The sequence below is a fragment of the Erythrolamprus reginae genome, chromosome 11 (genome assembly GCF_031021105.1).
Source record: "Erythrolamprus reginae isolate rEryReg1 chromosome 11, rEryReg1.hap1, whole genome shotgun sequence".
NCBI classification, from domain to species: Eukaryota; Metazoa; Chordata; class Lepidosauria; order Squamata; family Dipsadidae; genus Erythrolamprus; species Erythrolamprus reginae.
In genome coordinates, this window is record NC_091960.1 from 12,256,975 (window position 1) to 12,273,372 (window position 16,398).

A 16,398-nucleotide genomic window follows, 5' to 3' on the forward strand; every position below is an offset into this window, starting at 1 on the left:
GAAAGTTCCTGATAATTGGAACAATTTAATCAGTGGAATGATTTGCTTCCAGAAATTGTGGGTGCTACAACAAGGGAGATTTTAAAGAAGGGACTGGACAACCACTTGTCTGAAATGATATAAGGTTTCTTGCTTGAGCACGGGGGGCTGGACTAAAAGACCTCCATGGTTCCTTCTAAACTCTATATTTTTGTGATCTCTTTGGAGCATTACCTGTACACTCCCACAGCCTCTTTGGAAGTTTTCTTCAGGTGTCGAAACCTCATGGCCATGGGTAGCTCCAAGCTGGTGGCTCGCCTAAGATACAATAGATCAGATCAGGCCCTGAACCACCTAAGCACGTGATTGGCTCTTTCAAAGCTTTTACATAGGATCTTTTGATCAGGCAGAAGGTTTGGGGCAGCAAATATCCTCCTTTATTAGAGCAATAACGATTGTTATTAGGGATACAGGCTATTCAGGCTTTTAATTTTATTGGCTAAAGAAGAAGAAGCACTTTTTAAAAAGTTTACCTGTTTCATATCCACCTCAAAATAAAATCAGTAATTGGGATTTTGCAGCCTCCATAATAATACGTACTAGGTCTAATCCAGGTCTAATTATAAGCTACCATGCAGCTCTATTGAAATCAGAAATCTAGAAGTTAATTAACCGGATTTCAATTACTGTCCTCTCCTGGTGGATAAATCTGTGTCTATAATAAATGCCTCAAAAGCTGGAAAAAATAACGGCCTGCAAAACCGTCAAATTTAAAATAGCACATTCCTTCTTTATTAGGAAAATGGGTAGCCAACTCCATGCTAGTTTTCTGTAACACAAACCCCTTTTCTCTTTTAAGCCTGATGGTGAGAATGGAGTTTTCTTGGTTGCACATAGCTGCTGGACAGGACATTACCCGACACAAGAGTCAGAACAGACATGATGTCTACTCTAGCTCCAGGACCATGAAACCGAGAGGGCCTCTTTACCTGGTGGACTTCAGCTGTACTTCGTCTTCTTCTTCATCATAAGGGCCACCCTCGGGCAGCACACGATGCTGAGATGCTAAGAAGTTGAACATGTCAAAGGTGCATTTCCTAAAAGGGGAGGAACAGAGAGTTGTTCAGAACCCAAGTGGATTCTCTGTCCTTTCAGTTGCCTTTTCTCATGCATTCTAGCCTGCTTTCCAAAATCTACTGGATCAGGAACCCCTTTTCATTGCCTCACAGGCTTCAAATCAACGAATCAAGTCAACGAAGCAGTGGAAGTGATGTGCTGGAGGCTGTTGGGGTCTGGATGGGTGTCAACAGACTCAAACTCAACCCGGATAAGATGGAGTGGCTGTGGGTTCTGCCTCCCAGGGACAATTCCATCTGTCCATCCATTACCCTGGGGGGGGGGGAGTTATTGACCCCCTCAGATGTCCTCCTCGATTCACAGCTGACATTAGAGAACCATCTTTCGGCTGTGGCGAGGGGGGCATATGCCCAGGTTCGCCTGGTGCACCAGTTGCGGCCCTATCTGGACCGGGAGTCACTGCTCACAGTCACTCATGCCCTCATCACCTCGAGGTTCGACTACTGTAATGCTCTCTACATGGGGCTACCTTTGAAGAGTGTTCGGAAACTTCAGATCGTGCAGAATGCAGCTGCGAGAGCTATCATGGGCTTTCCTAAATATGCCCATGTCACACCAACACTCTGCAGTCTGCATTGGTTGCCGATCAGTTTCCATTCACAATTCAAAGTGTTGGTTATGACCTATAAAGTCTTTCATGGCATCGGACCAGAATACCTCCGAGACCGCCTTCTGCCGCACGAATCCCAGCGACCGGTTAAGTCCCACAGAGTTGGCCTTCTCTGGGTCCTGTCCATGAAACAATGTTGTCTGGCGGGACCCAGGGGAAGAGCCTTCTCTATGGCGGCCCCGACCCTCTGGAATCAACTCCCCCCCGGAGATTAGGATTGCCCCCACCCTCCTTGCCTTTCGCAAACTCCTCAAAACCCGCCTGGGGAAATTGATCCCCCGGGCCGTTTCCCATTTTACGCAAGGTTTGTCTGAGATGTATGATTGTTTTTTATACGTAGGGTTTTAAATTGCTTTTTTATTGTTGGATTTGGATCATGTTTTGTGTTGTGAGCCGCTCCGAGTCTCCGGAGAGAGGCAGCATACAAATCGAATAAATCTAATCTAATCTAATCAAATATGGGTAGTCCTCGACTTATGACTATTCAGTTAGCAATCACTCAAAGTTACAACCACTCGAAAAAGGTGACTTATAACCACTCCTTGCGCTTATATCCATAGCAACATTCCTGTGGTCAGTGTTCACCATCTGGGTGCATGGCAACTGGCTTGCATTTATGGTAACTGCACTGTCCCAGGGCTACACCGTCATCATTTGCAAACTTTCTCAGCTGGTTTCCAACAATGGAGAAGCTGGCCGGGAAGGTCTAATTATGTGGCCTTCTTAACGACTGCAGCAAAATGCAGTCCAATTAACGTTGAATTTTTCCAGTCTCAATTATGATCCTAAGTCAAGGAAGCATTGGCTATTACCCTGTACCAGGGGTAGGCAAAGTTGGCTCTTCTATGACTTCTGGACTTCAACTCCCAGAATCCCTGAGCCAATCGTACTAGCTTAGGAATTCTGGGAGTTGTAGTCCACATGTCATAGAAGACCCAACTTTGTCTTACCACTGCCCTGTACCAAATAAAAAGGAAAGTTATTCACCCACCTGACATAAACTTCAGCCCGGGCACAACCGTGAGGATTGAGAGGCAGCTCCTCTTCCTCGCCTTCGTGCTGGTGGTATCGGAATTTGTACTTGTGACAGGCCTTGGCACCATAGAGCTGCTCCACCAGGAAGATGACAGCATCGTGATGCATCCCCAACATTCTCACTCCATTCATTCCTGTAAGGAAAATAGGTACAATTCATCACTCCAGGCCTGATCCCAAGAAGTCCTGCTAGCACAGGAAAAAGCCTAAAAACTATGCTAATCTACTTTTCCCTCCTCTAGCTTTTTCCCTTCAAATGGAAAAGGCGGAAAAATCCCAAAGGGCATAGAACTTTTATTACCTGCAAAGGACAGGTGTTTGAGCCGGGCATTGGTGCGAGCTTCCTGGACCTTCTCAATCACTGCTTTCCAGGCACCTGGATATAGAACACAAATGAATTATTATATTGCGTGGTCTGGTGGCCTAGAGGTGGAGCTCTTGCTTCACAATCAGGAGGCTTTGAGTTCGATTCTAGGAAAAGCCTGGTTTCTCTCTCTCTGGACACAATGAGAAAACCCTCTGGACTTGGACTAATATACTGCTTCACAGTGGTTATAGAGTTGGCCTTCTCCGGGTCCCGTCGATGAAACAATGTCGTCTGGCGGGACCCAGGGGAAGAGCCTTCTCTGTGGTGGCCCTGACCCTCTGAAATCAACTCCCCCTGGAGATTAGGACTGCCCCCACCCTCCTTGCCTTTCGTAATCTCCTCAAAACCCACCTCTGTCGTTAGGAATGAGGAAATTGACTCCCCTGGGCCGTTCCCGCTTTGTGTATAGCAGTGGTCCCCAACCTTTTTTCCACCAGGGACCAGTTTCAGCAAGACAATTTTTCTATGGCCCGGTGGGGGCGGAAAGGAGGTTTAGCTTATCGTTCCATTGTCTCTCTCTCCCCCCCCTTTTTAATTTTGCGGGGGAGTTGAGGTGACAGAGGGAGGAAGGGTAGGAGGGGGCGGTTTCCTGTCTCTTTCCCCTCCTGTTCACTTGGGACCACCGTTTGCCTTTCAGCAGTTCCAGAGGACAACCCCCCCCGTTCCGGCTGGGATTGCAGTAAGGAATCCCAAAGCAGGGGGAGGTGCCTCCACGGACACAGTCACCTTCCTTTGCGATCGCTGCCTGCTTGGAGCGCCCATCAGTGCCAGGTCTGGTAATTTTCTTGCAGCAAGGAATCCTTCCAAAAGAAAATTACCAGAGCTGGTGGTGGGGGTTTCATGGTCACACACACACCCCTGGCTTCGCTCCCACCCAGGACCCCGGGAATAGGGTGGGGGAGCCTAGCAAAAAAAGAGCTGCACAATGCCAAAGCCTTTCCGTTTGAGCGGCAGGCAGAGCGAGGGCTTTGCGAGGGCTTCGCAAGGAGGAAATAGACCACTTTTGACGAGAGAAGAAAGACAGGAAAGGAAGAAAGCAAGCAAGCAAAGGTTTTCTCAGCCCGAGGCAAATGGCGGTCCCAAGTGAACGTGAGGGGAAAGAGACAGGAAACAGCTTGGCACTCGCCGGCTCCACAGCAGCTGCTGACTCCGCGGACCGGTGCAACATGCCTTGCGGCCCGGTACTGGTCCGCGGACCGGCGGTTGGGGACCCCTGGTGTATAGTATGTATGAGATGCATGATTGTCTTTTATATTAAGGGTTTTAAAGTGTTTTTAAGTATTGGATTGTATATATACTGTATAAACATATATAACCAATTTCAAGGCTATACCAGTGATGGCGAATCTTTTTTTCTTCGGGTGCCAAGAGTGTGTGCATGCACTATCGCTCATGCGCAAGTGCCCACACCCATAATTCAATGCCCGGGGAGGGCAAAAACAGCTTCCCTCGGCCCCAGGAGGCCAGAAATGGCTTGTTTCCCAACTTCTGGTGGGCTCAGGAGTAGGTAGGTAGGTAGGTAGGTAGGAAGGAAGGGAGGAGGAGGAGGGGGGAAGGGAGGGAAGGAGGCTGAAAGGAAGGAAGATAGAAAGATAGAAAGAAAGAAAGAAAGAAAGGGAAGGAAGGAAGAGGGAGGGAAGGAAGGAAGGGAAGGAAGGGAGGGAAGGAAGAAAGGAAGGAAGAGGGAAGGAAGGGAGGAAGGAAGGAAGGAAAGAAAAAGAAAGAAAGAAAGAAAGAAAGAAAGAAAGAAAGAAACTCATGTGTACTAATCCACCATTATTGAGTGAGCTTTGCACATGGTACAGAGCACCCAAGAGAACGGTTAAAGGAATTCTGCCCGGGCTGGTCCCCTCCTCACCATCAACACTGTCAGCCTGCACTTTAAAGCCATCTTCGCTGGTGATCTCAAAACACAAGTGGGGCAGCGTTTTGCGGGGCATCTCATTTTCTTTGTCCTCCTGTTTCAGATTGTCTTCGTCTGAGCTGGAGAGATCTCCTAGAGGCAAAAGAGAGGCTCAAATCGTCATATTTTTTGGGGGGGTATACTCTGTGGAGACTGCCTTTATCAAGGTCTTGGATAATGGAGTGGGACATGGAAGGGCCAAAAATATAGGTGGTCCTCGACTTGCAACTACAGTTGAGCCCAGCACTTCTGCCATTAAGTGATATTTGTGGAGCTTTGCCCCATTTTACAATCTTTCTTGCCACTAAGTGAGTCGCTACAGTGGATAAATTAGCAACCCCGTTGTTAACGGAATCTGGCTTCCTCGTTGACTTGGCTTGTCAGAAAATCAAAAAAGGTAAATCACATGACTCTGTGGCACAGCAAGCATCATAAGTATGGACCAGTTGCCAATAACCTGAATTTTGATCACATGATCGTGGGGCTGCCACAAAGGTCGCAGCCCCATGACCTTTGTAAGTCATTTTTTCCCCAATGCCATTGTAACTTTGAACATTCAATAAATGTCGTCTGGCGGGACCCAGGGGAAGAGCCTTCTCTGTGGTGGCTCCGACCCTCTGGAACTAGCTCCCCCCAGAGATTAGGATTGCCCCCACCCTCCTTGCCTTTCGTAAACTCCTTAAAACCCAGCTCTGCCGTCAGGCATGGGGGAATTGAAACATCTCCCCCTTGCCCATGTTGTTTTGGTGTATGATTGACTGTGTGCTTGTTTTTTATATATATTGGGGTTGCTTTTATGAATTTTTTAACCTAAAACTGTAATTAGATTGGTAAATATTAGATTTGTTACTATGTACGGTTTTTGCCATTGTTGTGAGCCGCCCTGAGTCTGCGGAGAGGGGCGGCATATAAATCCAATAAATCTAATCTAATCTAATCTAATCTAAATGAACTTGGAAAAATAAGAAAATTTAAGGATCTTTTGAGTGTGGAAAAAAAACATTTGCCAAGAACTGTCATCTCACAAAGCATAATCCCGGCAACCGTTTAGGTCCCACAGAGTCGGCCCTCTCCAGGTCCCATCAACCAGACAATGTCATTTGGCGGGACCAAGAGGAAGAGCCTTCTCTGTGGGGGGCCCGACCCTCTGGAATCAGCTCCCCCCCAGAGATTCACACTGCCCCCACCCTCCTCACCTTTCGTGAGAGTCTTAAGACTCACTTATGTCATCAGGCTTGGGGTAATTAGATCTTGGCCCCCTGGCCAATAAATGTGATTTATGGCTGTGATTTGAATTTGTTTGATTTATTTTCAATATATTGGGTTTTTAGTGTATGCAGTTTTTTAATTAATTAGATTTGTCTTTGTATTTATTGTTTTATATTATATGCTGTGAGCCACCCCGAGTCTTCAGAGAGGGGCGGCATACAAATCTAATAAATAATAATAATAATAATAATTTCAACATCTCAAAAACCAGCCTTGAGACTTTTGAGAAATAACTCCCCTAACATTTTCAATAAGGTATTTCGTCAACCCATTATCTCCAGATGTGTGGAGTTGCACTTGAAACTTCCAGAATTCCAGAGGCAGGTACGCTGTCCGTTTGAGCACTGGACCTATATACCCACACTGGCTGCTCTGCACCTCTGTAACTGTCTGGTTTGGTTCTGCAACTTCCTGCTGGCTTCCCATAGGCAAATCATTGGGGAAGCAGGCAGGAAATTGAAAGTCCCAGGTGGCTTGCAAGCAAGATGGCAGGAAGGTGGTCACAGAGGTGTTGTGAGGATCGGAGGGTGAATGGAGTATGTGAAGGAGGCGCAGGGTGCTTCCAAGAGGATACACAAGGGTCAGTCTGAATGGCAGTTTCAGGATAACCAGCCATTAAATATTAAGAGCATATGGGCATTTAAATTATTAGACCTCCATGTAATTTCCACATTAGGCTGGTACATCCCCCAAGGGTTGGATGATAATAATAATAATAATAATAATAATAATAATCATCATCATCATGTCTGGAGTCTCTGGAGAGAGGCAGCATACAAATCCAATAAATAAATAAATAAATAAATAAATAAATAAATAAATAAATAAATAAATAAACAAACAAACAAACAAACAAACAAACAAACAAATAATAATAATAATAATAATAATAATAATAATAATAATAATAATACGTGTTCCGGAACTACCATTTACCAGTGGGAAAGAACTGGTGGGATCATAAGCCCGAAAAAGTGGTCGAAAATGAACAAGCAAAGAATTCTGAAGCATCACACACCAGACATTGTGATCGTGGAGAAAAAGAAAGTATGGATCATCGACATCGCAATCCCAGGGGACAGCAGAATTGAGGAGAAGCAGCTAGAGAAATTAGTGAAATACAAAGATCTAAAAATCGAGCTGCACCGACTCTGGCATAAGCCCGTGAAAGTGGTCCCAGTGGTACTTGGCACGCTGGGCGCAGTACCAAAGGATCTCAGGGGACATTTGTAAATCATCGGAATTGACAAAATCTCCATCTGTCAATTGCAAAAGGCTGCTTTACTGGGATCGGCAAACATAATTCGCTGCTACATCACACAGTCCTAGGTGCTTGGGAAGCACCCGACTGGTGATGAAATACAAAATCCAGCATAGTGATCTCGTTTGCTGTGTTGTACTGACATAATAATAATAATAATAATAATAATAATAATAATAATAATAATAATAATAATAATAATTATTATTATTATTATTATTATTATTATTATTATTATTATTATCAATTAGATTTGTATGCCACCCCTCTCCAAAGATAAAAATTGCCATTTCATTTTGAATTGTAGGAATATAACGAAGACTGGTGTGAATGCCCTTGAATCCAAGGTGGGCTGCTAAGGTGGAACGGTGCCGTGTGCTCGCCCCCATGGCTCTGAGTGCTAGCGGAGTCCAGGGCAATTATGGTACTGCACCTGGGCAGGTAGCGAAATTGCGCACGGACACGCAGCTCTAGCGGTGTCCGCACACGATTTCGCCAGCTGCCCAGGTTTAGCAGCATAATTACACTGGACTCTGCTACCACTCAAGAGCCACGGGCAATGCCTGCCCCGCCTCTCCTGCAGCCCCTTCGCTGAGAGCCTGGGACGAAAGCGCTCTCAGCGAAGGGACAGCGGGAGCGGCGGGGCAGCGGCGAGTAGCCAGGGGCGCGAGGGGGCTAGAGGCACGGGGGGGCGGCCGCGGCTCCGTGCGCGCCCTTGGAAAAGGGTGCATGGGGGGGCGTTTTGGGGGGCGCTGGCGCAAGTGTGCGCAACCTACAGGGAACGGTGGCCACGGGGGGAGCGCACGGCACCGTTCTACCTTAGCAGCCCACCTCTGCCTTGAATATATTTATCAAGACCTCCTGTCATTTCTTGAGCGCTCTCACTAAACCGGACATAAGCGGAGGGCTTTTACCTGCGTATCTATGCCAGACGTGTTCCAGCACAGACTTTGGGATCTGCTCCGGGGATCCAGGATGGGAATGCAATGCTGCCAAGGAAGGAGAATGCTCCATCGGAGACCTGCAGAGACATCGGAAATGAAAGATTAAGGGCCGGCAAGCGAGCAAGCAAACTCCAGGGTTCCTGTAGCTTGAAGCCAACACACTTACAGCTCGTTTTCGCTGACGATGCTGGTCTCCTCTTTGAATGCATCCAGGTTTAGGACGCCCTTTGTTGTGGGCGTCTTCATCCGTACCCTCCCAAGGCTGTAGGAGGGCAAAGGGGCCATTTCAATACATAACATACGCACACACACACACACACACAAGCTTGCATAAATCACAGGCAGTCCTCGACTTACGACGGTTATTATTATTATTTATTATTATTTATTGGATTTGTATGCCGCTCCTCTCCGCAGACTCGGGGCGGCTAACAACAATGAGAAAAAACAACATGTAACAATCCAATTTAATAAAACAACTAAAAACCCTTATTATAAAAACCAAACATACACACAAACATACCATACACAACTTGTAATGGCCATGGGGAAGGAATATCCTAACTCCCCCATGCCTGGCGACAAAGGTGGGTCTTGAGTAATTTGCGAAAGACAAGGAGGGTGGGTGCCGTTCTAATCTCTGGGGGGAGTTGATTCCAGAGGGCCGGGGCCGCCACAGAGAAGGCTCTTCCCCTGACATTGTTTGGTCGACGGGACCCGGAGAAGGCCAACTCTGTGGGACCTTATTGGCTGCTGGGATTCGTGCAGTAGAAGGCGGTTCCGGATGTATTCTGGCCCAATGCCATGTAGGGATTTAAAGGTCATTACCAACACTTTAATTGTGACCGGAAACCGATCGGCAGCCAGGTTCATTTAGGGACCATTCGAAACCGCAACATGATCAAAATTTTAGACACTTAGCAACTGGTTCATCTGTATGTTGGTTATGACCTATAAAGCCCTTCATGGCACCGGACCAGAATACCTCCGGAACCGCCTTCTGCCGCACGAATCCCAGCGACCAGTTAGTTCCCACAGAGTGGGCCTTCTCCGGGTCCCATCAACTAAACAATGTCGTCCGGCGGGACCCAGGGGAAGAGCCTTCTCTGTGGCAGCCCCGACCCTCTGGAACCAGCTCCCCCCAGAGATCAGAATTGCCCCCACCCTCCTCGCCTTTCGTAAGCTTCTTAAAACCCATGTCTGTCATCAGGCACGGGGGAATTGAGATATTCCTCCCCCTCCCAGGCCTATACAATTTATGCATGGTATGTTTGTGTGTATGTTTAGTTTTTTAATAAGGGTTTTTTAACTATTTGAAATATTAGATTGGTTAGATGCTCTTTTGATGATTGTTGTTAGCCGCCCCGAGTCTACGGAGAGGGGCGGCATACAAATCTAATAAATAAATAAATAAATAAATAAAATTAATAAATGATGGGCCTCCCCAGACGTGCCCATGTCTCTCCAACACTCCATGGACTGCATTGGTTGCCGATTGGTTTCTGGATGCAATTCAAAGTGTTGGTTATGACCTACAAAGCCCTACATGGCATCGGGCCAGATTACTTGCGGGACCGCCTTCTTCGACTGGTTGGGTCCCACAGAGTCGGTCTTCTCCAGGTCCCGTCAACTAGACAACGTCACTTGGTGGGGCCTAGGGGAAGAGCCTTCTCTGTGGGGGCCCCGGTCCCTGGAATCAGCTCCCCCCGGAGATTCGCACTGCCCCCACCTTCCTCTCATTTCACAAGTCTCAAGACTCACTTATGTCGCCAAGCTTGGGGCAATGAGATCTAGACCCCCCTGGCCAATAAATGTGATGTATGGCTGCAAATTAAATTTATTTGATTGATTTTAATATATTGGGTTTTTTAGATTGCGTAGTTTTTAAATTAATTTAATTTGTCTTTGTATTCACTGTTTTATATTGTATCCTGTGAGTCGCCCCGAGTCTTCGGAGAAGGGCGGCATACAAATCTAATAAATACTACTACTACTACTACTACTACTAATGGTCGCAGTGTCCTGGAGTCATGTGATCTCCTGTTACTAACTGAACAACTGTAGTGATTGACTTGTAATAAAAGTGGCAAGGAAAGCTATCCAATGTGACCCAAACTCACTTAACGGATTTCTCACTTAGCAACATAAATTCTGGGCTCAAGCTTGGTCGTAAGTCAAGGGCCACCTGTAAACACTTGGGCAAGGGAAACCAATGCCATTTAGATATTTCTGCAAGGCGGACGATACTGAAGCCGACTGACGGTATAGCTGTCTTCAGCCAGTCATGCAGATGCGAACAACTAAGGCTCCCGACACCCAGTAGCTGACTCAGAGATCAAGGTGACTGGGAACTGGAGTTTGCTGCATTTCCCCCCCGGATGTTTCAAAATTGGTTTATATTGTGATATAAAGACATTTGTACACACCCCTGGAATGTCAAACCTTACAGACACATTACTAACATAAAACATAGGGCTACCTTTGAAGAGTGTTTGGAAACTTCAGATCGTGCAGAGTGCAGCTTTGAGAGCAATCATGGGCTTCCCCAGATATGCCTATGGCACACCAACACTCCGCAGTCTGCATTGGTTGCCAATCAGTTTCCGCTCACAATTCAAAGTGTTGGTTATGACCTATAAAGCCCTTCATGGCATCGGAACAGAATATCTCCGGGACCGCCTTCTGCCGCACGAATCCCAGCAACCGGTTAGGTCCCACAGAGTTGGCCTTCTCCGGGTCCCGTCGACCAAACAATGTTGTCTGGCGGGACCCAGGGGAAGAGCCTTCTCTGTGGTGGCTCCGACCCTCTGGAACCAGCTCCCCCCAGAGATTAGGATTGCCCCCACCTTCCTTGCCTTTTGCAAACTCCTTAAAACCCACCTCTGCCAACAGGCATGGGGAAATTTATTTATTTTATTTATTTATTATTTGGATTTGATTCCCCTGGGCCGTTTCCGTTTTATGTATGGTTTGTCTGGGATGTATGACTGTTTTTATATTAAGGGTTTTCAATTGTTTTTTAATCATTGGATTTGTACTGTGTTTTGTTGTTGTGAGCCGCTCCGAGTCTTCGGAGAGGGGTGGCATACAAATCTAAATAATAATAATAATAATAATAATAATAATAATAATAATAATAATAATAATAATTATTATTATTATTATTATTATTATTATTATTTAGTAGATTTGTATGCCGCCCCTCTCCAAAGATTCGGGGCGGCTAACAACAAGAACAACAACAATAATAATATATATGTTTTCTTCCCCAAAATTGGTTCCAAGATCATTTATGTTTTTTTTTAAAAAAAAACAAGGCTGTACAGCCATGTAGTAAAAGTTTCTGGGGGGAAATGGGACATGGGGTCAGCGCTTCGGGAGCCCCAAAATGGCTATATTCCATGTAGAAACATAGAAACATAGAAGACTGACAGCAGAAAAAGACCTCATGGTCCATCTAGTCTCCCCTTATACTATTTCCTGTATTTTATCTTACAATAGATATATGTTTATCCCAGGCATGTTTAAATTCAGTTACTGTGGATTTACCAACCACGTTTGCTGGAAGTTTGTTCCAAGCATCTACTACTCTTTCAGTAAAATAATATTTTCTCACGTTGCTTTTGATCTTTCCCCCAACTAACTTCAGATTGTGTCCCCTTGTTCTTGTGTTCACTTTCCTATTAAAAACACTTCCCTCCTGAACCTTATTTAATCCTTTAACATATTTAAATGTTTCGATCATGTCCCCTCCTTTCCCTTCTGTCCTCCAGACTATACAGTGTATAAGATGTACTGACATTTCCACCCTTTTTAGGGGGGAAAGGTGTGTCTTCTACTCTGAAAAATACGGTAATTAACATGGGAGGAATAGAAAAAGAATAACTAAGATGCCTTGTACTTACCCAGGAGCCATTGTGCTGCCAGAAATGCAATTATTTGCCAAGTGATCAGGAGTAACTATTGGGGATACAGGAGGGAGCTCCTCGTCATTAACTCCGTCCGCTTTCATCTTCTTGATGGGCACATTTCCGACAAAGGTGGAAACTCTCTTGACCCGGATGGCTGGGCGAGGGCTGGGCAGAGACACCAAACCGGGGATACTAAGCACCCCGGAATTCATGGCGACAGGCTGAAGAAGACACGTCTGCTGGAGCCCCAGGGAAGGCGTCACCAGAGCCGGGGCACTCAGTGCCAACTGCCCGCCACTGACAGCCTGAGATGTGGTGCCCACCACATTCATCATGGGTACCATGCTAAGCACCGGCCCCCGTATCGTCCAAGTGGGCAAAGGGTTAGGAGCCAGGCCCAGAGGCGCCCGCAGGATGACCGTGCCGAGATTGGGAGCGGTGGACATGGGGGCGGGGCTTGGCTTGAAAACCTGCTCCCCGTCTTGAGTGGCCAGTGATGGGCTTTCCTCGCCCGGAACTTTCATGCAGACCTGGGCCAGCTTGTTCACCAGAATGATTCTGGAATTGGGCTTTTGGGCCTCGGGTCCCAGCACCGTCGTCAATCCGGGGGTGGAGGGCACTTGGGCACAACCGAGGGTTAAGGTTGGAGCTGGATCTGGAGCCAGGATGGGATGGGCTGACTCGGTGCCGTTGAGGCTGGCAGAGGTAGGAGGTGCCGGTGGCAGCGGCATCGGGCCGAGGCAAGGAAGCGAGCTGGCCTTGCTCTCGGGGGCGTCCATATTCTTCAGCACAAAGTCCACAATGTCCGAGGGCAAGTCCTCCGGGGCTGCCGTGGGGCCGGCCAGCTCTCGCTCGACCCTCGGCTCGGGCTGCTTGCCCTTGGCGGAAGGATGACCCCCCGTGGCATCCGCCTCACTGTCCGTGCCATCGTCTATGCCGTCCAGCTGGTGGATGTGGGACAGCGGGAGTTCCGGTGAGTAAGGCAGCAGAGGGGGGTCTCGGGTCACCACCGTACGTGGGAAACGGAAGTAGTGTCCGGCTTCTCCTTCCTCCTCGCTCTCGTCGCCCCGCCCATCTAACTGGGGCAGGCCCAGGCTGGGCGAAGCGGGACATGTCCGTGGCCCTCCCAACTCTTCCTCCTGGAAAGGTTCCTCCAGAAGGCTGTCGACAAATTCCAAGTCGGAGACGTTGAGCTCGAAGGCCAGCTCCGGTGGCACAGGGGGGGACGAGGGAGGGGGTGAGGTAGCTACGGGCCGCTGCTCGTCACACCTGGCTGAGGTAGAAGGATGCCGGAAGCCGTTCCCAGCCATGGGGTAGTCTGGGAGGGGTGGCATTACCCTGAGAGAGGTGCTGGGGGGGCTAGTCCTGCTAGCAGGGGTTTGGAGCGGGAGGGGGGACCGGCGGGGGCGAGGGTTGCTGCTGGGGGACATGGGGCTGAGGCGTTGTGTGCGGCGCGGAGGGGGGAAGTCGGGGTCACCCACAGTCAAGATATGATGGGACATGGAGGATGCGCTTCCTGCAAAAAAAAGGGGGAGGGAAAGAGAAAAAAGAGGAGGGGGTTAAGAAGTGTGAACGTTTTTTCATTGGCTGCTGGGATCTTTCCTGGTCAGGAATGTGCTGTGGACACAAACCACCCAAACCTATCCCACCAGTTTTCAACTCTTTCCCCTACGTCAGTTGGGACAATTATAGTAGTACAGTGTTCCCTCGATTTTCGCGGGTTCGAACTTTGCATAAAGTCTATACCACGGTTTTTCAAAAATATTAATTAAAAAATACTTTGCGGGTTTTTTCCCTATACCACGGTTTTTCCCACCCGATGACGTCATATGTCATCGTCAAACTTTCGTCTGCCTTTAATAAATATTTTTTTAAAATAAACTTTCATAAATAAACATGCTGAGTAACAATCTAAATGGTTGCAAAGGGAATGGGAAATTGCAATGTAGGGGTTTAAAGTGTTAAGAGAAGGCTTGCGATACTGTTCATAGCCCAAAATAGTGTATTTACTTCCGCATCTCTACTTCGCGGAAATTCGACATTCGCAGGCGGTCTCGGAAAGCATTCCCCGCGGAAATCGAGGGAACACTGTATTCACAAAGCTCCTGTGTAACACTGCTTAGAGTTGGATAAAGGTCAACCGCAAAAGGTTGGACTTAGTTCTTTTACAGCTATGTAGGGATTCTAGGCTGATCCCCCCCCTTTTTTATTCTACGTCCAGGTTCTCTCATCCCTTCTGCTACATTTGGGATGGGTTGAGCCTAGCGTTGTGTTTCACACACAACCAACCCGGGATGGTGGTCTAATGGAATGAATGAATCCGAGTCATTATGACTCAATTGGAAAACTACAGAGGAAAAAAGTGACCCCTATCACTTCTGTGCTACCTCTCTGGGAATTGTTTTGTCCCAGGACCAGGAGTTGGTTCAACAACTAACCAGCATAGGGCTCCTACTTGGTGTTCTGATTTCAGGCTGGTTCATATAAATACTTGGAATAAAGGAATTCTCCATGCCTCTCATTGTAAAACATATCCTCTTTAATTTCTCCTTTAACAGTTCAACTCTGCACGCAGTTTTCTTCTCTCATCATTATTATCACAGCAACCAAGTAGATAAGCTTGGCAGTAACATAAAAGACATTCCACAAGTCATTCTAAAATTTATGGCTAATTAGGGCTAGCCAGGAGTCATAAAGAAACAAGTAATAAATCACACATGATAGCTTACGCTCTGGAGCACGGCCAATCTTATTTTGCAAGATTGAACGAATTCAGCCTCTCTTCCGTTTTACACCCGGATGTGAAGTAATTCATTAATTAATTCCTCTCTAATAGCTCCTCCCTCTTTTTTCCCAGGGTTTCTGAAACGAGCATCCCTCTATCTGTGATCTCCCCCATTTGAGCCACTCGAACTCATGTCTATATCATTAGCTCCGTGGTCTTCACTAACATTTATATATTTATTTATTTATTCGATTTTTATGCCACCCTTCTCCTTAGACTCAGGGCGGCTTACAACATGTTAGCAATAGCACTTTTTAACAGAGCCAGCATATGCCCCCACAATCCGGGACCTCATTTTACCCACCTCGGAAGGATGGAAGGCTGAGTCAACCTTGAGCCGGTGATGAGATTTGAACCACTGACCTTCAGATCTACAGTCAGCTTCAGTGGCCTGCAGTATAGCACTCTACCTGCTGCGCCACCCCGGCTCTATCCATTGCTAACTGTTGGTAGAGCAGGGAGATTTATGATCTCTTAATCCCACTCATCACCTGAATCTGAAAACTCCTCCTGCTGCAAGGGAATACACACAACACTTGGATGGGGGGGAGTGTTCCGGTACCTGGACGGGACGGGGGCGTTGACCGGTGGGCATCTGCTGGAGCAAGATTTGGCTTCTGCGCATGCCCAGGAAGCAAAATCTCATGAGAGGACCCACAGGTGTGTGAGATTTTGGTAATTTTCTGCTGCTGCGCGTGTGCAGAAGCAAAAAAATCCCCAAAATCTCCCGTGCCTGCATGTCTTCTCGCAAGATTTTCTTCCTGTGCATGTGCAGAAGCCAAATCTCACTCCGGCGCGCACCCCGCCCGTTGGTCACCGGAGCTGCACACGCAACCACACTGGTAGCGGAGGTAAGCTGCAACCCCTGCCTTGATTTTTAAAATATGTGTGACCCACACCCTATGGATGTGGGCTGCCAAGTACTCACCGGGAGAAGGCAACGGGCGGGACGACACCCCGCTTAGGGGCCGGCGGGTAGGGGAGTAGTTGGGCACTTTGATGCGCGCTCCAGTGAGAGGTTTAGGCTTGGAGACAGCAGGTTCTGGAGGTGGCAGAGGCCCTGGGTTCTGTGCTGGAGAGTGGCGCTCCAGGGGTGGGAGAGGAGAAGGGGCCTCCTGAAGTGGCTTGTCTCTGAGGTTAGAGTCTGAAAACAATCAATATGTCAAAAATAGAAACCAGAAGCAGTGGAACTTAGAG

At 47.5% G+C, this 16,398-nt stretch overlaps 1 protein-coding gene across 3 annotated transcripts in view; it reads right to left on the bottom strand.

Annotated features, from left to right (window-relative positions):
• The window catches only part of KMT2B (lysine methyltransferase 2B), a 126,951-nt gene that overhangs the window by 5,673 nt on the left and 104,880 nt on the right, over positions 1–16,398 (bottom strand). For 2 of the 3 annotated variants that reach the window (XM_070764656.1, XM_070764653.1), the window contains 9 exons: positions 16,130–16,345; positions 12,411–13,932; positions 8,672–8,767; positions 8,476–8,582; positions 4,987–5,124; positions 3,063–3,137; positions 2,718–2,895; positions 969–1,076; positions 214–297 (listed from right to left, as the gene is read on the bottom strand). In XM_070764656.1, coding sequence (XP_070620757.1) covers positions 214–297; positions 969–1,076; positions 2,718–2,895; positions 3,063–3,137; positions 4,987–5,124; positions 8,476–8,582; positions 8,672–8,767; positions 12,411–13,932; positions 16,130–16,345 — 2,524 coding nt within the window. The remainder of the gene's footprint in view (positions 1–213; positions 298–968; positions 1,077–2,717; positions 2,896–3,062; positions 3,138–4,986; positions 5,125–8,475; positions 8,583–8,671; positions 8,768–12,410; positions 13,933–16,129; positions 16,346–16,398) is intronic. The other variant, XM_070764654.1, reaches the window with a different exon arrangement.